General features: G+C 41.5%; 1 protein-coding gene across 6 annotated transcripts in view; it reads left to right on the top strand.

Annotated features, from left to right (window-relative positions):
• LOC309711405 (transcription factor SOX-6-like) overlaps positions 1-24,785 on the top strand; it is a 109,449-nt gene that overhangs the window by 66,135 nt on the left and 18,529 nt on the right. For all 6 annotated transcript variants that reach the window (XM_082541700.1, XM_082541701.1, XM_082541704.1 and 3 more), the window contains 5 exons: positions 11,364-11,484; positions 12,431-12,510; positions 19,388-19,537; positions 20,684-20,861; positions 22,701-22,897. In XM_082541700.1, coding sequence (XP_082397826.1) covers positions 11,364-11,484; positions 12,431-12,510; positions 19,388-19,537; positions 20,684-20,861; positions 22,701-22,897 — 726 coding nt within the window. The remainder of the gene's footprint in view (positions 1-11,363; positions 11,485-12,430; positions 12,511-19,387; positions 19,538-20,683; positions 20,862-22,700; positions 22,898-24,785) is intronic.

Raw genomic sequence — 24,785 nt, 5'->3', positions numbered from 1 at the left:
ATCAAATCCAGACCTGAGCTCCTCTCAGGCCAATACTCTGAGGAGCTGACCAAATGCTACTGTTTCAGCTGAAAGAATAGGGCTCAGTGTGGTAAAACCACTTTTTAGAAGTGCCAGTTGTTGTTCATATCTTAATTTGAAACACTAGATGCCGTCCAGATGGAAAAAATAAGGAACCTAAACAAAGTTTCTGCTAGAAAAGTGCAAAAATTGAAACTGCATGGGGTTTACTTTCAAACAGCTCATGCTATCTATTGCTTCATCCAACCAACCATCAGTCATTAATTAGCATTTATTTTTTGGACGCCTAATAGATTCTGAAAGTTTTATAGATCAGCGCTGACTTGTGAAAAACTGTGACTTATGTGTATCTGGTTTCTGAATGGAAGACAATGAAAAGTCAGTGGGAGCTGTTTTCCACTGCTTTTTTTCCCTCTTCCATTTCTGCAACTTGTTGTTGCTTCTCTGGATTCTGTTTCAGGATGGTGTCAGTGTGTTTGTCAGCTAGTGTGGTGGGGGAGCATAGTTCAAAGTGACCCAGGTTTCCTGTCATGTGGTTTTAAATGGTGTGGAGGGCCAGCGGGGGATGTCCACGGGTTAAAGAAACGTTTCCGAAGGCCCCATTCTGATATGGTTGCACACGCCGAGTCATATACACAAGTATGAAGAAATATGTTACACAGCAGATGTTATTAGATCAAATGCCTGCACGTGCATAACAACTCACACATGGTACTTATGCAATAACAATATTATAGCCATTTGATATCAAATTATCTACATTAGGACATACACAGTCAAACATACATACATGTGCACATACACACATGTGCAAAAACTCACACACGCACACACACTCACATGTGCGTGTGCTCACACCAACACACAAACACAGACACACAAACAGTGGTGGCGGGCTCTTTGTGTGCCGTGGGCAGAGTGGCCCAGCCCAGCCTGGTGGCTGACAGGCATGTGTCTTTGTTAAGTCGGTTCCTATAATGGCTCTCATATGTGGCCCATTTCCTTCAGGCCCACAAAGGCACAGGCCCTAACCGCACCGCCTGGGCCCTAGCTAACGGGCTAATTAATGACTGCAAAGCCGCACTCCTCCTCCTCCTCCCTCTCTCTCTGTTCTTCATTTATAACTCTTGTCTCCTCCTTCGCCTCCCCTCCTCCTCCTTTTCTTTCTTTGAGATCTTGTCTCCGAGTGTTGCTTTCTTATTGTTTTTGCTTCATATTTTCAACTCTGTTCTATCCTGTGCCGTGATTTCTGTGTGCTGCCCTCTGCTGAAATGTGGCTTCTATTTACACAGTGATGAACTACAAGCTACGATATGGTTTTGATCGCCGTTCATAATTTAGGATTTTGACACAGTACTGGCAGTCTGTGACAGCTAAATAAGTTTCAGATGTAATTATTTATGCATCACAATAGATTTGATCTTCCCCTCTCTACATTCATCACTGCTGCTCTTAATCACCTAAAGCTTTTCCCTTGTCGATAAAGTGCTGATGTAAGGTGAGATCGCAAATAGCCGGGGTGTTAAACCTGCCTTAACACAAACAGGCACAAACACAATAATCCACACACTCACACACATGCATAAGAACTAATGGAGCAAGGAAATGGCTTAGATAGACAGGCAGCTCCTACATCAGCAAATACAGCTTCAGACACAATGACTCGGAAAGCCATGGAAAGCCCATAACGTCGATTGGACTCACCAGCTATGGAAAATGCCTAATTCCCGATTTTACAGTGGCCCTCCCTCCAATCTATTAACCTGTGTGTTCGCCTAAATAAAAATCCTATAAGCAGCATACAGTAATTCTGTGTCCTTTAATTATAGTGTGTTTTCATTATGCTCAAGTGGGTGTAACAAGATAGTGAAAGAAAAAAAAATCTGCTCTCGTGGTGATTTTGGCTTGGAGGCCAAACTGTGTTAGCCCCACTTCTGCATTTATCACGTGATACACCCTGTCTCAAAAAGGCAGTTTATGGACAGCTTTAAAACTGTTGTGTATACCCTAACTTTTTTTAAGCATGCACAACAACCAGGTGGTAATGAAAAGACCTTGGAAAACTCTATCATGCGGTGGCCCTGAGAGGCCAAACGGACTGCAACTTAAGAAAACACCAGCAATAAGAAAAAGGCTGCAAAAGCACACAAAACACAATGGAAATAGGAAAAAACAGAAATAGAAAAATGAAAACAGAAATAGGAAAAAACAGATTTCCATAAGCACAAGGGAAGTGTTTCTGGGGAGACAATAACCCGACGGACCAGTTGCAGGAACCCAAAACATGGTAGGTGTGTTTTATCATGATTCATATGATACTGATGTCGGATTTTTAGGCTAATAGCTAGGTTAACATACTTACCGCTCATCTGTTCTTTCCTCACAAAACCGATAGATCCTCCACTTCTTTTAAGTGTCTCCCAGCGCAATTCTTAGCATGATTCCTGCAACTGGTCCGTCGGGTTATTGTCTCCCCAGAAACACTTCCCTTGTGCTTTTGGAAATCTGTTTTTTCCTATTTCTGTTCTCGTTTTTTCCTATTTGGGTTGTGTTTTGTGTGCTTTTGCAGCGTTTTTCTTATTGCTGGTGTTTTCTTAAATTGCAGTCCGTTTGGCCTCTCAGGGCCACCTTAGCTACTGATCAGCTTTCGTTTTAAGGAGTGATGCACCACGTTGTGATCTGATATTTGGTCCTTTGTAATGCACCATTAGCTCCTCAAGTATCTATAGCTAACAAATCATCAACAAAATTGCTACTTTTCGTAATATATAAATCATAATGTATAATCTTAACTTGAGTTTGTATATCAGCTGGATAATCCAAATGAAGCACAACATTGTCCAAAACCAGCTATAGCCACTGATGAGCTTCACACTTGGTTAGCTCTCAGTTATGTTAGTGAAACTTTTGTTACACTAAATCATTTGATTAAAACTGCATTCAGTATAAATCTGGATTTTTAAAGTCCAGCCTTTATCCCCACAGTTATCTGTCCTATACCGACACAGAAGTGAATTAGCCAGAACCACAGTGTGACTGTTAGTTGGCTGAAAACGGAGCTATTAGAAATATTCGACATAGTCACTAACTACTTGCTTTCATAGTAAATATACCTATAACCTATTCAGCTGGTGCAACACGTTCAGATGTTACAGGAAAATTAGGTTAGGAGCTTGTCCATGAGAATATATAGTAGTGCCCAGAATTAGACCCAAGTCTGGTTAGGGTGCTTTCACTTTACTGTGGTCCTGCTCTCTGAAGGGAGCTGTGTGCTGATTTGAGGTCCATCACAACTGTTTCCACATTCTAAATCAAACTCAAAAACTTTCCTATTCTTCGAGGCCTATGGTTAATTACTGTGTGCGTGTGTGTTTGTGTGTGTGTGTACATGTGCTGTAGCACTTGCTTCTTGTAGAGTTTGTTATATGTGTGGTTATGTGTTTCAGCCAGTATTTTTCCCCCAGTTTTTTTATAGTTTTATTCTCTGTGTAAGCTATTTTGCATCTCTGAAGCCATATTTGCTGGCTGTAACTAAGTGTTGTCTTTCTTTAAGCATGCCTTTTTGATAAGTCGATCCTCTTTTAATTTAATTTGTAGGCAGTTGTTGGCAGTCCTGGAATAGCAGCTTTTGTTGCAGGAAATTTTCCCAAATGATGCCAGAAATTACAGTAATTGCAGTAACCTGCAGTTATTGTATTATGCAGTAACATCAGTGTGCAATTTTCTACACATTAAGCCTGTTTTGGGGATGCACTGGACAGTGGTGGAAATATTTTTGCAATATTTATAAGGTAAGATTAAATATTGACAGAACGGTAGTGAGATGATGTGCAGTATGTTAAACCTAAGTTTAAAAATAACAATAAAAACATATTGATTTGGCTCTTCCTTGTTCATTTTAAAGTTGACTCAAAGAGCAACATCACCAAAATCTTCAGGACTTAATGTTTTTCAGTTGGTTACATACTTTACATGCATACTTTGCAGCGGTGGATGATGCTGTGAATGTCAAGTTTAGTGTTGCACTGGTTCAAATCCACTTGTGCATACCTGCTGCAATCAGGCAACTATGTTTCTTTGTCTTCTCTGTTTCTCAAACAGATCAGTGTACAGACAGACCACATACATACTCATTGCCCCCTAACCTTGCTGCCCTTACACAAGAGGACCATTAATTCTGTGTGTGTCTGCGTGTGTACACATGTTCCTTGTTGCCTAGGTGTGTATGTCGATGTGTCTGGTGGGCAGTTAGAGGAAGGGGACCTCGTGTTTTCTTAGTGGCTGAGCAGAGGGGGGCCCCTGCAGCACCACCTTCCCCAGTCCATTCATCCAACCTCCCCCCCCCCCCCCCCCCCTCTCCTTGGTAAAAGGAGATCTTTGTGTGTTTGCGCTAGTGAAGCAGCCCCAGTCAGTCCCAGTGTTCCCAGAGGAATACAATGAATGGGGGCATTTTGTCCCACTCTATAACCTACACCCCCCAACTTCACTCTTTTCCTTCTTTTTTTAGCCATTCGGACACACAGACTTGTTTTTCTTCTCTCTTCATTCTCTTTTGTCTGTGTCACAAGACGTCGGCCCTCTTGTCTGCCTGCATGTGTTTATAGGAATGCCTCAAAAGTACACTGACCTACAAGTGTGTTTGCTTGTGTGTGTGATGACTGCCTCCTGAGATATCAGGCTTTTTATCTGTGTGACCTATCAGTGCTGTCAGAGGAGCTGCTCAGGTGGCACTTGTAGCTCCACACATACCAGACCAAGCATGCAAGTTGGTGGCTCATGCTCTGTTTTGGCAGGGCTATGTGTGGAGACACACACATTTGAGCATTTTTATCTTCATTATACAGTGTAGTGGTGAAGATAGACAGGACAGTGATGAGAGAAGGGGAAGACACACAGAAAAGGGCCACGGGTCAGACTTGAACCAGGGCTGCTGCACTACGGCTCTGTTCCATGTAGTTGTCTGAAGTGGTGCGCAGAAGCCTGCTCTTAAACCAATTATATACTTTTAAACCAACTGGTGATTTTAAATTGACCGTAGGTGAAAATGTGAGTGCAAATTGTTGCCTGTCTGTCTGTCTGTGTTAGTCCTGCGACAGACTGGTGACCGGTCCGAAGTCTAGCTTGCATCTTTTCCTGTGGCACTTGAGATAGGCTCCAGTCACCCATGTGACTCTGAATTGGATAAGGGGAAGAGGATGGATGGAATGGACAAAGCAGTGTATTTCTATTTGGTTTACTCAATAGCCCAAAGCCAGTTGATATCCAATTAACAATGATAAAAAAGAGTTTTGAACTCTTCTCAGAAAATTCTCATGAATTCTGAGAGCATTTCTGAGGAGCAAAATGCTCTTCAGCATTAATCAGGTATATATATTTTTCCAAAGGAATTTGGACATACATGAATCTAGAGATCTGAACCAATCTTGTGGCGGTTTAGTTGGGATCATTGAGAATAAATAATTTATTTTTGGTAAGACCATCATTTTTATAGCGGCAACCCTTCCCATGAGTGATATGGGTAGACATTTCCATCTAGCCAGATCATCTTCTACCTTCTTTAAAAGTGGGATATGGTTTAATTTAGTTAGATCTGCAAGCTTGGGAGAAACATTAATACCTAAATATTTTATATTTCCCGATTGCAGTGGTGTAGAAGAGGAATTATGGAAGGAGCAATTAATCGGTAGGACTGTAGATTTTGACCAGTTAATTGAGTAATCTGATATTCTTGCAAAAGAGTTTATCAATTCAATCACCCCAGAGATATTGGTTTGTGAATTTTGGAGAAAGAGTAACACATCATCCGCATAAAGGCTGATTTTATGTTCCACGTTCTTGCATTTTATGCCCTTAATTACTGAATTCTGTCTAATTGCTGCTGCTAGTGGTTCAATAAAAATTGCAAATAGTGAAGGGGAGAGTGGGCATCCCTGCCTGGTGCCCCTCAAGAGACAGAAGCTGGAGGATGTCTGGTCATTTGTTCTAACACAAGCTGTTGGAGAATTATATAATATTTTTAACCAGTTTATGAAAGAGGATCCAAAACCAAATTTGTGTAAAGTTGCAAATAGAAATTTCCAGTTAACTCTGTCAAATGCTTTTTCTGCGTCTAAAGAGAATATTGTAGTTTCTAGGTTTTTACTGTATGAGTAGTCTATCAAATTAAGTAATCTACGTGTATTTGTTGATGAGTGCCTACCTTTTATGAAACCAGTTTGGTCAGGATGAATTAAGAGGGGGGTTATTTTCTCCAGTCTCTTTGAGAGAGCTTTGCAGATTATTTTAAGGTCTACATTTATAAGGGATATTGGACGATAGCTTGAGGGATATACAGGGTCTTTGCCTGGTTTTAGCAGGAGATTAATGTTTGCAGAATTCATATTTGATGGAAGTCTGCCCTTTTCTTTAATTTCCAACAACGTTCTGTAGAAAACTGGTGCTAGAATCGACCAGAATTCTTTGTAGAATTCTGCAGGAAAGCCGTCTGGACCTGGAGCCTTATTATTGTGCATACTTATCAGGGCTTCCTGGAGTTCACCTGGTGTCAGTGGTGAATCCAGTGCCATTGCTTGAGTGTCCAATAATTTTGGAAGAGTTATGTTGTCCAAAAACTGATCAATTTCTTTTTTAGATGGGTTTATTTGTGGTGAATACAACGTTTTATAGAAATCCCTGAAAATGTTGTTTATTTGTATCGGTTCATATAATGTGTTCCCAGATGAATCTTGAACAGCACATATAGTTGTTTTTTCTTTATTTATTTTTAGCTGGTTTGCTAGAAATTGACCGGATTTATTACCATGTTCATAATTTTGTAGGCGTAGTCTTTGTACTAAGAATTTTGTTTTTTTTAATCAATTATCTCATTTAATTCTAGTTTTGTTTTGCGTATTTTGTTCAATGTTTCCTGATCTTGGTGGGACGCGTAGGCTTCTTCTAGTGATTTGATGTTTTTTTCTAATTCCTGAATATTTTTGTTTTCTTTTTTCTTTTTATGTGATGAGAAAGAAATTATTTTACCTCTCATCACAGCTTTCCCTGCTTCCCATAGAACAGAAGCTGATGTTTCGGGAGTGTCATTATAGTCCAAATATGAAGTCCACTCTTTTTTAAAATATTTAATAAAGTCTTCATCTTTAAGTAGTGATATATTAAATCTCCAGTTTTTTCTTGGCGTAGTATTATTCTTGTGCATTAGTGTTAAAGATACAGGACCATGATCGCTGACAGCTATAGGGTGAATCTCAGTGTCTGAAATGTCGTTCAGCAGTGAGCTGCTGACCAAAAAATAATCCAGACGAGAGTAGGAGTGATGGACATGTGAGAAAAAAGTATATTCCTTACTGTTGGGGTGAAGGGAGCGCCATGCATCGCAAAGACCAAAGTCACTCATATACTGTTTGATTATATTTGTGGACTGCCAATTACGCTGAGTTCCCGCTGTATTGAGCCTATCCATGTCTTCATTTAGTCCAAGGTTGAGGTCACCTCCAAGAACAAGTGTGCCATCTAAGTGTTCAGAGAGTGCACTGAAAAAACCGTGAAAGAATGAGGGATCATCAACATTTGGACCATATACACTTGCAATACATAGCTTTTTATCACGTATAGATAGTTTAATGATTAAGAATCTGCCCTCTGGATCTATAACTGTATCGAGTACTGTGAAATTAATATTTTTATGTATTAAAATTGCTGCTCCCCTTTGTCTAGAATTATAACAAGCTGAGAACACATTGGGAAACTCAGGTGTTTTAAGTTCATTCGAACCTCTAAGAGGTCTGTGGGTCTCTTGTAATAGGACAACATCCGCCTGTAGTTTTTTGAGTTGGTTAAATATTTTTAACCTCTTTTCTCTGGAGCCAGCTCCATTTATATTCCATGTAATGAACCTCAGTGTACCCATAGATGTTTGTGTATAACTAGGGATGTATGCTGTGTGCGTCGCTTAGACAGGTGGAGAGAATACGTCACTTGTTCATAAATAAAGACAAGGAGAGAGAGAAAAAATGTGTGGCGAGATGCTCCCTGAGTCTGACTTTGTGTATGCATAGTTACTAATATGAGTAGGCTTGGCTTAAGTGTGTGTGTATCTTATATGACTGTGTGCGCTGTCTGACTGATGTAAATGTGCTGCCGTTGAGCGCATGGTGCGTATGTGTCGAAATAAAGGATGTTTGTGGATGAGTGTCGAAGCAGGTGATCGAGGCAGTGAAAGGAATAAAGAAAGAAACCAAGGACAGGGGTGAGCAGCATAAAACCAAGAGGGGGAAAAGAGAGGAGAAAAAAAAAAAAAAAAAAAAAAAAAACGAGAAGAAAAAAAAAAACAGAAACAAAACGTAAACATTCCAATTAAATCACTGACGGAGAGTGACGGTGTTAATTCTGCTATGAAATCACACTTTAAGATGCGATTTGATACTGGTAAGTTAAACAGATGTTAATGCAAGTTAGTGTGAGTGGATAGGGAAATGGTGTAGCTGATTCGTATCTGGTGTGAGGTTAATACAGCCACGGAGTGATGTTGGGGTCGCGGTGGAGCTGTCCGTCCACGTACAGCCGGTCCACAGCGATGACAGCGCGGGAGCCCTTCTGGATGAAGCCGCGTCAGATTGGGAAGAGGACCCTGCGTCGTTCCAAGATCTCTTTGGGGAACTGGTCGTTCACGCTGAAGTCCGTTCCTTTTAATTCCCTGCCGCGGCTTTTCACATGTTGCTTTTGTTTGAAGTGGCCGAATTTGGCCACGATAGGACGTGGTCTCCCGGCCGTAGCCCGAATGGGGCCGAGGCGATGTACCCGATCGAAGACGATGTTCTTCACAGTGTCCTCCAGCAGCTTCAGGTGGGTTTTGATGAAGCTTTTTACCGTGGTCTCCGCGTCCTCTCCAGCGGCTTCTGGAATACCAGAAAATACCAGATTATCACGCATGCTACGAGCTTGTAGATCGATAACTGTTTCTTTTATTTTTTTATTTTCTTTATTGAGCTGGGTAACATTATCTGTGAGACATTTCACCGACTCCCTTAGCGTGGCATTTTCAGCAGCAAGCGTTTCCACCTGCTGCTGGCTGTACTCCAGGGATTCTCGCAAGCATTTAAATTCTCGGTGAAGAATCTCCACCAAGGACAGCCTTGCGTCGAAACTGGACAATCGCTTGTCGATTGACTCCAATATGTCGGCAATATCTTTGCCGGCTGGCGATGTTGAGCCGGGGGAATCTGCCGGGCGTTGTCTTTTCGACGACGGCGTCTCAGCTTTGGCCGGGGAAGCTGCACACGGGGTCTTCTTCATCACGAGATCCTGAAAGCACTGATCGATGTAATCTTGGAGAGTCTCTAAACTCTCCTCGTTGTTCTCCAGGGTGTTGGAGATTATTTAGACAAATAGTGTTAGTTATAAGACAATTGATAAGTGTATTTGGTAATGCTGAAGCTTAAATGAATTTGTTCAAATCTAAACTACCATTTGCTTTAATTTTCCGCCAAAATCTCCGGCGTCTGACGTCAGTTACAACATGAGTCGCTTACCTTGTCCGTCACTTCCGTCACTTACTCACCTGCTGCCCCTACTCACCTGCTGCCCCTACTCACCTGCTGCCCAGTCAAGTCTGTCCCGTATTCAGTAAGTGAAAATAAAATAAACAATAAAAGGTGAATCAAATGGACCATTACGGCAAGGCTGGGATGGTCAGTTTGGTAAAGTAAATCCGTTGGGCATCTTTCTTTGCCTTTAGACAACAATTCTGATGGCAAAAGAGCCAAACGGGACAGGCAAAAAAGAAAAAAAAAAAAAAAAATCAGGTATATATAAAAAAAAATCTGTCCATGTACTTCCTGTTGATCAATTAATCGCCTGAGCAAACACAGTAAGTTCAGAAATAATTCTTTCCTTCTCTATGGAACTTTGAACCTTTCTACCTCAAGCCTTTCAATCCATCCACACACTAACCACGAACAGCGCATAAGACGGTCATCTTATTCAACTAATTCAGCAAGGCAATCCCGCTGCACATATGCACAGTAATCATGCGACATGCTGCTTGTGTATGCTTGAGCTCCAGCGATGAACCTTCCCTGGGAGGTCAGTGGGAGGGGAGAGGGCAGCGTTGTCAATGAATTGGTAGTAAAGGAGACAAATGGAGGTAGAGGGCATTGAAGTGAGGAGGGAAATGGAAGGAGGAGGGAAGTGTCTAAAAACATTTATCTGAAAGTGTAACATAGTCACAAAAGAAAAGTTGAAAACAGGATAAAGCCAGAATAATGAAGAGCAGACATGAAATGACAAGAAACTTTGAGATTTTTTTCCCTCACAAGTTGATTAATTGAGGAATCAATCACAGAGAAGAAAATATAGTAATATTAATAGTAAAGTTAGTTATTATCAGACATTTATTTGATTGACTTTGATTTTTGACCTCCCTAATATGGACTTTTTGGCTTTTTGACATTGCCTTCTTTTCTTCCTTTCTCCTTTTCAAGGGTTTTTGTTTTTATTATTTTTTTTAAACTTGAAACATTAGTTATCCAGTAACTTCTAGAGCTCTATTAATGATATAAAGAGAGAAATTATATTTCTTAATAAGCCATTTGAACAAACAATCCTTGGGGGCATTTTTTTAAGAAAAAGAAGAGGCAACCAGAGGAAAAAAATGCAAAAAGAGAAAAGACTGCGATAAAGGGAAGAGATAGAAGGAAAGAAAGTGGGGTCGTCCGGTGGTTTAACGCAGTCTCGTCCCGCAGGCTCATCTTTGATTTGTTTCTTTTCAGTTCAAGCCCTCGGCGTCTTGACTTAGTCAAACCCACAGATTTTAAGAGCCTTTCAAGCTGACATGAAAGGCAGCTGTTAACCTCTCTCTTGTTTTAAAGGCCTTTTCTTGGCATCTTTACACTTGTCTCTTAAGAGTATACGTCTTAATTTGTTGTTTGGCTTCTGTTCTTCAACTCGATGCACCAGTTGATCATGTCATTGCCTGCATTGTTTTTTCCCTTCTCCCTGTCTTCCCCTTCCTTTCATCCTGATCTTTATCGTTCCTCACTTTAACCTTCCTTTGTGATTTCTCATTTTAAATCATTCTTTCTTTCTCTCTGCTGACTTTCTGTTTTATTTTATTGCTTTTGTTTCTACCTCTTTACCTTGTTTATTTGCGATTTTCTCGTTTCTCATCTGCCTTTTCTATCATTGCTCATGATTTTTATTCTTCTTTACAAATCTTTGAGTTTTTTGGTAAATCTTGGAGCTTTTTTTTTGCTGTTGTTGTCTGTGAATCTGTGTCTGTGTGTCAGTATTATTTAATGGATACAGCAGTTGGCAGATATCTCTCATCTCTTGTCTCTCTCTCCCAGGTCCAGGGTCATATGCCTCCTCTGATGATACCAGTGTTTCCTCACGACCAGCGGTCTCTGGCTGCAGCTGCCGCAGCACAGCAAGGCTTCCTTTTCCCACCAGGCATGTCCTATAAGCCAGGTATAACCCCACCCCACCCCCACCACAAACACACACACACACGCAGTGGAATCCCAGTCTATGTTAATGAAATGTGTCAGGTGAGGAATGTTCTGAAAATTAGCGCAGAGATCCAATGTATTGCAACATGGAATTTCACGCTTTCCCTCTCTGTCTCTTTCTCCCAAGAGTTTTCACCTTTTGCACACCAACCCAACAATATAGACATAAGGGCGACGCACTCAGAAAAATCACGTACGTTGCACTTAAATAAGGGCATGCATACTGCACGTTTCGGCAGACCGTAAGGATTTTGCACAAACAGGCTCAAGAAAAAACACTTAAAGTCGCCCACAGAAAGAAATGCACCGCACTTCATTGGATTGTCTGCACCACCTGCTTTCATCAAGTCTTTTGCACATTCCTTTCTTGCAAACATCCCTCCAGGTGCTTGCCTGACACAGTACAGCACTGACCCGTCATACGAATATTACTCCTACTGCATGAGCATTCACTCCCGTGAGGCCGCAAAGAGAGGCAGAAATGAAGAAAGGGATTAAAAAGCTATTATTGTATACTCTCCTTTGACATTGGTCTGTTTTCAACAAAGGCTTGGACATGGAAAGCCTTTTAAGGACAAACAGTAGGGGTTATACACATACTCATATATGAATTTATGAGTGCATCACAATGAGGAAGCTCTGGACTTGAACTCTGCTCGCTCTGGTCTCAAGCACTCGAGTGCGCCGACAGCAAGCGTTAATAACCTTTGAATAAAATTTCTGTGACCCTTCATGGTTCATTTGGCATGAATAAAAACATGAGAAGAGTAAGGAAGGAGACAAAGAGCGAGACAGAGCGAAAGAGACAGAGAGGCCTGACTGAAGGTAAAGAGCAGGTTAGTGATTGTGCAGTACACCCCCCACGACCTCGCTCTACAATATGTGTTGTTTTGGTTATTCAACAGGTGAGAATTACCCAATGCAGTTCATTCCATCTGCAATGGCAGCTGCAGCAGCGACTGGACTCAGCCCGTTACAACTACAGGTAAGACACAAACTAATTTATCAAAACAAACAAGCAAAAATGTGTGTGTGTGATTTAATACTACTTGGAATATAGAGAGATATTTTTCCTCTAAATTAAAACTGTGTAAAACACGTGAGTAATGGCTTACCAGAACAAAATGATCACATACTTGAAACAAGACCAGAAACAGGCTGTCTGACAATGAAGTGATGAAAAGTGAGGGTGTGGAAGTTGGTGGGTGTGACTGTTTTTCTGTAAGATATGCTTCATTTTCACCTGGATTCAGTTAATAATAGTATTATTATGTGAAACCTCCCGCACACTTGGCGATGACTCAAACATCTTATTGCCTTTGTTGTCAAAGGTCTGACTTTACTTGACATGACATGATTAAAATGTTTTTGTCCAACTTGTGCTGTATACTTTTTCAGAGTGCCACTAATAATTCTTTTAATTCAGTCACTGAACAGAGTCTGTGTCTAGTCTTTAAGTGAATGCATTAAAAATCAGTTAAACAACTGCAGCAGAAGTATGACGTCTGGAAAAAAAGACAAAGGAAAAAAGGGTGACTGTTTGTTCGCCATTTAGGGGAACATACCAGAGTGCTGACTGACAGGTACATAAAAGCAGCAGCTGAGATGAGAGCAAAAATTGAACTAGCTGAGTAGTTTAGATGAATCTATTTGCTGTTATTTAGGATGGGTTAGAAATGGGGCTGGTGGTATTCAGATGGGTTTTGAGTGAAATATGTAAATCATTTATGCACTTGTGATGTGTATTGAATGACACACCTCTGCCTTGTTTGTGTGTTTCCTCTTTTAACCCAGGAGAGGGTCTAGTGAGAAGGAATAAAGAACAGAAAGAAAAACACCAAAAGATAAATTTAAAAAAGACTCCAAATGAGAAAAAAATATAACATGACATGTTGATTAAAATAAAAAAATTTAATACTTCCCATCAATTGCGGTCTTAGAGAACACAGCAGTCTATTAATCTATATCTAGCTTGAAATCTTTTCTGTTTTGAACGTCATGAGTAAGAAGCCAAGGCTATTGTGCAACTTGTTGAGTGTCTGGTAGACCTAACCTTGGAAGAGCCTCTGGCAAAAGCTACAATATAGAAAAGAACTAGATGCTTTGCATGTGAAGTGATAACTTCACGTACAATGGCTGCATAGTTAAATAAGCAGACAGAAGGTCTACTGTTATCAAAAGAACTGGGAGAAAGAGAGAAATGCCACACTTGGAGGTGTCCTCTGTGCAGCTTGTAGGTCCTGACCTTAAAAAAAATGAAGCAAACGAATTACCTGCAACCACAGTAATTTGTCTGCTGCCATTATTTGTTTTCTGATTTTGCTTTTTCATAAACCTAACCATAATTCCCACCTTTTTTATTCTCTAAAAAATTCGCAACTACCTCCAAAAAAATTCCATACAAGCTCAAATCATTATTCTAAAAGAACTTGAAATACAAACAGAAGCTGGAACAGGAGCTTTCTTCATACTTTTAATAGAGTTCCTGTACATTTGATTTCTTTTTTTCAATAAAGCAACGTGACACATTGGTTGAAGATGATGCTCCATAGGTTGCCAAAATGCTAGCCCTCTTATCCGCTGTTTGTCAGCTGTGGCAGACAAAAGCTGTTATGATGAATCACAGAGGAATTCCCAACCCAACAGCACAACACCTGGCCCACACAATTCATCAAATATTTTATTGCTTGACACATGTGCTTTGAGAATAGCACTTATCCATAATGGTTATCACAGAGCACATTTCCAGGGGAGCGGGCAAATCAGTGAAATAAAAACGAAGAAAACCTCGACTCCCTAAAGATGCTTTGGAATTTCACAACATAACATCACACATCATTAACACTTCCTGCTTTACCTACCGTCAGCTGAAAAAACAAAAGCCCTCACGAGCTTTTTCACTGGCAAACAATACTGCTTCATCATGTCAGTTGTTACCATAGCGTGCCTTTTGGATATAACAAGAATCCTTATCCCAGTTTATTCAATTTGTATTGTGGTTTTCGCTTATCGAGGCCCTCATTAGCCGCTATTGACTTAGCAAAGCGCCGTGCTGCGCTGAGGGGATCGGAGCCGGGAGGCTCCACTCCTGGCTCCACTCCTGGCTTTGAAATTATCAAAAGAGCTGTACGGTGAGTGAGAGGTAAGAGGATGAGTGATGTCAGAGACGCAAACTCATTCACGTTTAGACACTGCCTGAGACACAGAGAATAAGAGGCAGAGAGAGCAATCTGAATGAAAGAGGAAGTTTCTCATCAAGGCATCGGTTGAAAACAAGTCAGAGACTGCCAAGAAAAAAAGAAAAAAAGCAGCGAGACCGAGGAAGTATTTAGGCTGGGAAAAAAACAATTATTTGAGGAATTTTTTAGGAGATGGAGTGCTGGTTTCCAGCATATTTGAATATTGTTTTGACAATAATGTCAAAAGAAATCCTGATGATGAGATTTAATAATGGTACTTGTCTTGTTAGTTAGTCCATTTGCATCAATAAAATGTTTAAGGTGCACCGTTTGGGGCAGTAACGTGGGCTGCAGAATGTACAAAAAGACCTGCGTAGTGTTATGATATCAGTTAGTATTTTTACAAGACCTGGGTGTATTTGCAGTATTCGCGTTCAGTATATAAGCTGCAGCTTTCTGATGCTCTTCCCAACATTGCAGCATATTGCTTTCAATATTTCAATATGCAGTGAACATATGATCATCCAGCAGTGACAGCTGACACATTTTGTTGCTCATCTGTCCTGTTGTGATCGATCCATATTTGCATTTGAGCAGCTGTTACTGCTACCATCACCTATGATGATGATGATGCATACATTAAAAATCTGTATGGATATAAAATATGAATCTATTTTTGGTTACAGTAGTTACTTTTACTCTTTCACATCAAATCAATTTTACATTTACTGTAAAATTGATGTGATGTCTTGACAGGCCACAAACTGAGGCCTTACCTATTCTATTAATTTTAGATAGTCTCAGTAAATTTGCAGGAGTGACGTAGCAACCAGAGACTATATAAACCGAACGGCACTTCTCTACAATGGCTACAGATAACTACTGGCACAGCGAAGTGAGCGGGACCGTAGATAAACTTGCAGGCAAGCGACTGAAGCGACCACCACTGAAAACGCAGGATGCCACTAATTAACATGTGACCTTGTAGTAAATACATTAGAGGGTTACCTGGGTAGCCAGATACCAGCTGTCAGGTTTAAAGTACTGCACGACAGGCAAATCAGTTCTAGTCTGGATGCAGCTTTAACTGTGAAAAAGGGAAACTGTGCATCATCGTGTTAGCACTATAAACAGACAATGATATTGTATTTGTTCTGTGTTATCAACCTCCTCTGCTACATACTGTAGTCAAAACACACCAGCTGGCATCAAACATTTGTAATGCCAAATCGATGCTCAGTTCAGGATAGACAGATGTTGTAGTCAGACTGCTCCAGATGTTTCAAAGTTGAACCCTGTAGCCCTCATTCAAACAGCTGGCTAGCACTGAAGGTCAGAAAGAATAATTTCACACAGGAAAAGTCACCATCAGAAAGTGCCGTCTGAAAAGTTTTATATTGTATATATATATCTATACACCTTTATAAATCATCTAAATCTGCATTACTAAGCTGTCTGGTAAAGGCTGTTAAGCAAGCCTTGACCCATCATGAACTGACCTACCAATTCTGATAGCACAAATGTTCCACTATTGGCGTGGGAACTTGATCCATCCAATTGTTTCCAGAGCATTGCAATAGACCCTTCACAACAGTAGATTTCTGCTGAAGAAAGGCCCTCTTTGTGTGCCGCTAATGCGAGGGACATACAGTTGCTTAGCAGACATTCTTGCTGAAATCATAAGCATCTCTAGCTTTGTGTCTCCATGCTTAGTGAGTGTTAGGCACGGACACAAAGGTGAGGAAACTTAATGTGGCCCCTGGTAATGATTTCTGCCCGACTGCCAACACACTGTACATAAAGCGTGAATGACCTTCTCTGTCATACACGAGAAACATGTTTGATACAGACTGATAAAAGCGAGAACCAGAGGTCTTTATGCAGCCCGTCTCTCTTTCTATCTGTTTTACCATCTTTTTTAACACAAAAGTGCAATATTTAGAGTCTGCCCTCTGTCCGGGCCATGCCCCCCCCCCCCCCCCCCCCCCCCACACACACACACACACACACACACACAAACGAACCTGCTGAAAAAAAGACAGAACCTCATTTGTTTTTTGCACTCCTGAGATCAATAGCAGCTGGACACTAAAAGAGGCCAGCTGAAGGGAGTCTCCACTCAGCCCTAATGGGACAGAGCAGTCTGAGCATGGAGGAGGCTGCTGGTGGACTACGATCTGATAGTCCAAACAGAGGTGCAGACACCCAAAACATCATCACCTTCTCTTTGTTTTCTAAAGAATTACAGTGATGTAGCCCCCCTCCAAAAAAAGAGAAAGCAAAAATGCTAATAATCACGTGTGTGAAGAGTGACAGACTAATGATTTGTATTGTAGTCAAATGGGCACTGATATCCAAAGAGTCAAATAGTCTGGACAGCTGAGACACACTTCGAGGCCCTCTTTGTCAATTTGCAATTTAGGAAATTGCAGCATTGTCTTCCCTCGGGAGTTGGCTGAATGGCAGGAACTCTGGTTGGTGTTGTTTACGCTGCAGATTGGTTTCCCCAGTACACAATCAATCTCTGAGTGTCTTGAAGAAGCAGAGAAAAAAAATTAGGTAAAAGCTCTTATTGTCAGTCTGTTATTTGTTCAACAGTTCCCTCCTCATATTTGTAACCGTTGACAGAATCGCTGCTCGCAGCACAAAAGCTGTGGGTGTGTTTGTGGGGGAAAAAAGCACTGCGTGTGTGTGTGTTTGTGCAGACATGGGTGTGAGATCCTAACTGTGTGTTTTACCTCAAGGACTCATGTGTCTGCCCCAGCCCCTGCTCCCCTTAGAGCTGTAAGAATATCAGGCATCACCAGAAGTAACTCTGTGGTCGGCTTGATTGACGCGAGAGGCCTCACCACCAGTCATTCAAGGCACATTCTTACAGGGATCTCATATCGCCAGGGGTTGGACCGAGCACTCCCGGTACCTTCCAAGGAAAATAAGCGGCGTGACATCAGGGCTTTGTTTCAGCGGCAAGGCCCCTTCTGTTTGTGTTTAATATCGCTCTGAGAGAAGTGGAGAGAGGGCCAGCCAATTTCTCTGGCCCCAACTGCTGAGCCTGGCGCTTTGGCGGTGAAGCGACGGTGGTCTCGTGTGTCTGCGTTGCAAAACTCTGTCCTTCTCTCTCTTTCTCCATTGTGCTTTCTTTACTTTGGATCTCTGGTCCCGGGAGGCTTTGCAGTTTTGACTGAAGGGAAATCAGATCTCACAACACTGGGGGTCATTTAGGCTGAAGGGGCAGAAGGTAAAAACAGAGAAAGAAAGGGGAAAAAAAACAGAGCTGGAGATGGGGTGGAAAGATATGAGAAATGATTTCTGGACCTAAACTAAGAGTCAGAAGACAAGTGAAGAGAGTCAAAGGGAGATCAAAAGAAAGCGGGACAAAATAAAGACAGAACTGTAGAAGGAGGGAGGAGTACAGATGAGGTGAGAGTAATGAAAAATGAGAGGAAAGCAAAAAAGAGAAAAAAAAGTCAGAAAGAAAAGAGGGAATCTACTGAAGGCCAGCCACGTCTGGGTGGTTTTCCTGAGGACAGGCTCTTTGATACTCCAGCACTCACACTCCAATGCATTTAGACAGGGGCTGACAGTGGTTTCAGGCAGTGGTTTGTCTGGCCAGTTAGCTTTGATTTAGAAGACCCTGGACTGTGGGCCGAGTATTTGACTCTTTGATTTTTGCTAAGTACCTTGGATGAAAAGTCAGTTCTCCTTTTTTCCCCTTTGTCATTTAATGTTTTCATCCAACACTAAAGGCTTTTACTTTGAGGGTTTTCTTTTTTATTTCTCTGCTATGTTCAAGGATTTTTTCAATTGAAACACTGGTCCAAGGTGTAAACTATGAACACCTGCTTAAATCTGATTAGCCACTGTCGTCTTGCTTTGGATTAAAGTAAGTAAAGAAATTGCCTGAAGCATTAATGCAAGAACAAACCAGAGGTGACAAGATTAGTTAGAGACCCATGAAGCAGTTCCTCATATAATATTCCTAATCTCATTTTACATTATTTGACTTGTTATTCCTCTGCTAAGAAAGCCAAGACTAAACATTGAAACATCAGGACAATACCAACCTTTTATTACAAGTAAAACTGAAGCAAGGCTATTAAACCTAACTTCAGAATAGGTACCATTTGTTTCCTATTTAAAAGCTGAAAGATGCTGATCTATGTGCAAGCTGCTCCAAGCATCTGTTGAAAAAATAACTGTTAGAAAAGTTCTGCAGATAATGTAGCATAAAAAAATAATTTGCTGGAATCCCTCCTTGATAAATAATACCTCAAACAAATCTTACATCTGTGTGATGCTCTTGTCAACTTCAGATGTAGATGTGTGTGTGTGTGTGTGTGTGTGTGTGTGTGTGTGTGTGTGTGTGTGTGTGTGTGTGTGTGTGTGTGTGTGTGTGTGTGTGCGTGCCTGTTTCCATCTAACTACAGTGTGTCTTTGGCTCAAAGGATGCAGCCAGTACCAGGGAAAGGATAAACCAAAATAAATAAATAAATGAAATTGACAGGATCAAAGGTGTGTGTGTGTGTGTGTGTGTGTGTGTGTGTGTGCGCGTGCGTGTGCGCGCGTGTGTGTGTATGAAAAAGAAAAGAGGAGAGAGAATGAAAGAGGAAAGCCACTGACTAGCTGCTGGCGCGCGATGTTAATAGCCTGTCGGTTTTGCTGGTTTCTTCCCTTTTTTTGCAGCAGCTGTATGCCGCCCAGCTGGCAAGCATGCAGATCTCACCAGGAGCCAAGATGGCTCCCCTCCCACAAGCTCCCAACTCCTCCAGTCCTCTTTCTCCCTCCACCCTCAAGAGCGAGAAGCGAGCATCCAGCCCTGTCTCTCAGATTAAGGTAGGTACTTTGTTCAAATGTTGTTAAATGAGTGCGCGCTGCCAAGAGAATAGAGCCGGTCTAGATGTACCGAGAGCTTCTTGTGTGTTCTCTTGATGATGTTATATTTAAATATGTGTAAATGGCTTTGCTGACTTTTGCTACAATAGTGAATTAGACTTTTCATGTTATGGGTATGTGCAGGGAAATATGGTGATAAATTCGGAGACAACATAATAGAAGAAGTAAAAAGTGGGCTCCGAATGTTGTAATAATAATGTTGATGGTCACTGAAAGTAAAAGTGAAAGCTGGAAATATGGAATTTGTTGAAACAATGAGCTGTGCATTGGCCCCTGTGTTCTTCACTGTCAATTAGAAACAGCTTATTTAAATGTCACAGGCTGATGCACACACAAACACATGTGCACTCACAAGCTGACACTGGCGCTGGCTGCTGTTTGGCAGCGTACGCCTGATCTTTACTCGGTGACGAGGCAGTAATGGAAGCCATGTGTGTGTGTGGGGCACAGCTGCAACCGGCGTCACAATAGACCGGCGTCGGAGCTCACCGCACTCAAACAGTAGTGCCGTGCCCTCCAAACTCCTCATCCTCCATAGCAAACCCCACGCATACTCATCCCACCCTCAGCACGCCACCCGCATCTCAACTTACCCCCTTTCCCCACGCGAAAGCTCGTTCTGTGCTCCTTCCCTTCTCAAAACTTCCTCAGCTGCGGCTCAACTCCAAATTAGAGCCACGTTCATTAAGTGTTTTCTGCCAACAAAACAGCCGCAGTCAGACTGTGCTGGCGTGCTGAAGTTTACTTTATGCTACTATTTTTCCTTTTCCAAGAATTCTTTATGTGGATTAGTGTGGTCATGAAGATCTGATCAGAAATAAGAAATCACACAAACAAATGTACCATTGTTTATATGCAGTAAGGAGGCTTAAAGAGCTGTTCGGTCGAATTCATTTATTAAAGGCCAAAAACTTAAGGATCACCAAAGGCTCTTCAAGTAACACTGCAGAACATCAGCAGGTTTGCTCAGCTTTATATCAGTTTCTAACGCTTACTTTACAGCCTTTTTATTAACCCTAATTTAGTAATTTAGCTCCTGTTGAAAGGACTTTGTATAAATGGATGCTGCACCTGTTTCATTAACAGGAGGAAGGATCCACACAGCCACTGAACCTCTCAGCTAGACCCAAGACAGCTGAACCTCTTCGCTCCCCGACATCCCCAACACAGAGTCTGTTCTCTGGAAACAAGACCAGCCCCACAGGCATGGGCAAAGGCCGCATCCCCAGCCCAATTCCCAGCATGGGCCGGAACACCTCCCTGGGTAGGTAACAACACCACGGGCTAGCTGGGGTGGGCCACCCAGTCTACTAGCACTGCTACATTTCATTAACATTCAATAACACTATCCTTACACTCATCTACAATTACAATGACACAGAGTAAATGCTGCAAAGAAAAAACACTGAGGCGAAACACTGATGTACTTTTGCTCATGGATTCTCTTTCACACACAAACCAACACTAATATGCATTTGTGCACGAATGTATCGCTCACATCTGCAGTGTACATCCGCCCAAAGCAAACACGTCGAGCAAAAAAAAAAACCTTGCCTTCAACTTAGCCGGAAAAACAAAAACATCACCCACCCAAACACCTCCCACTCCCACAGCCACCCACAGACAAACCAAGAAGCGTCGCATGTGCCTGATAGGCTGCAGACACCTAAACCCCATGAGGAGACCTGTGTATGTGTGTGTTTTGTGTGTGTGTTTGTATTTTACAGGAGTCCAAAGCCCTGTATTTAGCCCCAATGAAAACCCTGGCAGCGGAAGCAGTGAAACCCAGCACACGTTATTTGGTTTTTAAGAGCTTCCTCACATCATTGTCTGCCCGCACTAGACCTTTTATGCCCCTACCTCTGCTATCTGTTATTAAGGCCAATCTAAAGCCTCTCATTATATCCCCCCAGAAAACAATTTCACCAGCTTGTCTGGAGTGGCTTTGAGGACGCGACGCTTGTGTTCCTGCAAAGTTATTTTTTGCCCATTTTAACGGCCACCCAAGCATACAGTGCTTCCTACTTGTCTGCTAATTAAATGAGGAGGGCGACGGAAACTTTGCATCCTTTTATTTATTTATTTCCTCTTATTCTTCAAATGTGCATCGGCTTCAAAAGTGTGAAGCGTGGTGCTTAAACAAGGGGGAGGAGGCTCAGTCATGTTTTGACACAAATGGCCTGGAACAAAACTTGAACAACATTTGGAGCTGATATAAGATTGGAAATCTCATGTTTATACAGTTGAAATGTTATTTAATGGGAATTTGTATTCAGCCTTTCTGAACGTTTGACTATAAGGACTTACACTTTCTATTCTAGTATCAGTAGAATCTTACGAAGTAAAGTAAAAGCACTAAACTGAGTTCTAAAAAGTTTGGAGTCTGGTTTGTTCAAATAGAAATTTGTAGCACTGGGTAATAGCACGGATCAAATATGAGCGCACTATATGGACAAAAGTCTTGGGTCACACCTCTTAATCTTTGAATTCAGGTCTTTTCAGTCCTATTTCCACAGGTTTATAAAGTCAAGCTCCTAGCCACATGTGGTAATGTGTGTAAGATGCCACCATTGCAACAAGCCAGTTTGTGAATTTTTCTAAGTCCTAGATACTCGACGATCAACTATAAGTGGTATGATTGCAAAGTGCTAGTGTTTAGGAACCACAGTAACTCAGCCACGAAGTGGCAGACCACGTAAAATTACAGATCTGGGTTTTTGGGTCCCTGTTCAATAACTGCAGAGCTCCAAACCTTCTCTGACATTAACGTCAGCACAAAATCTGTGAGCTGGGAACTTCACGGCATGGATTTCCATGACTGAGCAGCTCTTGTTGGCAATTTGTAGGTAGGCCAGTACATTTGTACATATGGTATATTCATAAAAGTTATCTGTTTATTTATGTATGCTTGATTGGAAATCCCTTTCCCTACACAAAGTGTCAAAAAAGGGCATAACCTTTTCTTTTCAGTGGTTATTCACATCAGAGCCAGAAGAGTATTAAATGTGTGCAATTCATTTTTATGCTACCCGAACATGTCCCCGATGCTGTATTGCCAGTCTAAGTGACATACGACTGTCTCTCGTCTGTTCTCCACCTGCAGACATATTGTCCAGTCTCAACTCCACAGCACTGTTTGGGGACCAGGATGCAGTGATGAAGGCCATCCAAGAGGCCAGGAGTATGAGGGAGCAGATCCAGAGGGAGCAGCTCCACCAACAGCAGCAGCAGCCAGGACACCAGAGTCTGGAAGCAAAGCTATCTGCCCTCAGCAGCATGAACCTCAACAACGGCAACAAGGTTAGAAGGACATGCAGGTCACATCTGGATGCATAATAGGATGCACACACACGTTTTACTGATAAGGTCTGAAAGAGTTACATGAACTGAATGCAGTTTCATAGCAATTACTTTTCTTCTAAAAAAGAAATTTTGGCTCTGGTCCTAAAATACTGTCAAATAAATAACATAAAGATTTGCTAAATAACTAAATAAACTTTTCAGTTCTTTTTAAATACTCAATACTTTTGGCTACAATTCCAGTCATACCTTTTCAGATTTTGAGGTTATAAAATCAGCACTGTTAATTCAACACAAATATATATATAAAAAAAACAAAAAAAACAAAAAAAAAAACAAAGCGGTCTTTGGCTAATGCAATAAATGAAATAAACAAAATAGGAATCCAGAGTACAAACAAACTGGAAACAAGGACCGTACACAAACCACAAGCAGCATAACTACAAGCATCAACAAATGATTTAGCAGGGACAAAGAGGAAGATGGGACTCCATCTCTCTGACATCCTCTTCTGTCACACCAACTCTCATAACCTCCTTCATGAATTCATGAATCTTCTCTGTGGTCTTCCTCTTTCCTCCTGTATGACCGCTCCATATTCAACATCCTTTGTCCAGCACGATCCCTCGTCTACACATGTTGAAACAATCTCAGCCTTGCCTTTCTAACTTTCTTCCGACCTGAGTTGTCCCTCTGATTTACTAATTTCTAAATCCTTTTCATCCTGTTCAGTCCCAGTGAAATTCTTAGGATCTTAAGCCTCCTGCTCGGCCTCGTGGCTTTTTGTCAGTGCCACTGTCTCCAAATCGTACATCATAGCAGGCCTCACTACCATCTTTAAATCTTACTTGTCACTCTTGCTACTATCCTTCTTTCACAAATCACCCCTGACAGTCGTCTCCGCCCACTCCACCCTGCCTGGGTGGTTGACCTCAGGTATCAGGTATCTGCACTCCTTGCATAATCACCTTATTACTTTGTGTTTCTCCATTTCATTCATTAATTATATTCTGTTTCGCTTCTAATGACTTTCAGTCCTCTCCTCTTCTAAGGCTCTTCCACCTGCTCCCTACTCTCACTATCATCTGCAAACATCATATTCCACCCTTCCACCCCTTCCATCATCTGTCAAGTACACTTCTTCTCTATTTCCAAGGCATCTTCTGACTCTTCAAGATTGTGTTAAGCTGGTTCCAAATAAGTATATTTAAAAGATTGTGTTGAGCAGTCTGGTTAAAAATTCCTTCCATTTCTTGATTTCCAAAGTAATCCTGCAAACTACCATCCAAATGTGTCTAGCTACATTCTACCCTGCCAACACATTGCATTCTGCTATCTCTTGCATCTCTTCTGCATAGCATGTTGTCCCACCTGTGTGCACATTCCTCCACTCTTGTAATGCTCTGCCCTCTTCTCGATATACATGTTCACCAGAGCCACTTCCATTCCATTGGTTAAATCCACTGCCAGCTATCCTTACACCTCCTGCTTTTCCTTGTCTCTCACTGCCTTCCCCCTTTCCTCTTTCTTTGTCTTGGGCCAGCAGTAGCAGTTTCCTCTGGCACCGTGTTGGCGACCAGCACTTCAGGCGCTTGTTGTTAACCAGGCCCTGACTGATCCAGTATGGAAATCTCATTCTTAATCATCTGCATGTTTGATTTGGCAAAGATTTTACGCCGGATCTCCTGCCTGACACAACCCTCACCATGTATCCGGGCTTAGGACCAGCCCTAGGAATACATTGGCGTAGAATTAAAATAGGACTCAAAAACTCTACAACATCATAAACTAAAATTTAAAAATGATTAGAAAAAGGCAATTTGTGAGTTAATTTATGTTCAAATAGAATTAAAGCTCAGTAGTCTTGTTAAATCATATTGGAAGAATC

The sequence above is a fragment of the Aulonocara stuartgranti genome (assembly GCF_965226115.1).
Source record: "Aulonocara stuartgranti genome assembly, chromosome: 7".
Taxonomy (NCBI): Eukaryota; Metazoa; Chordata; class Actinopteri; order Cichliformes; family Cichlidae; genus Aulonocara; species Aulonocara stuartgranti.
This window is presented reverse-complemented; position numbering and strand designations above follow the sequence as displayed.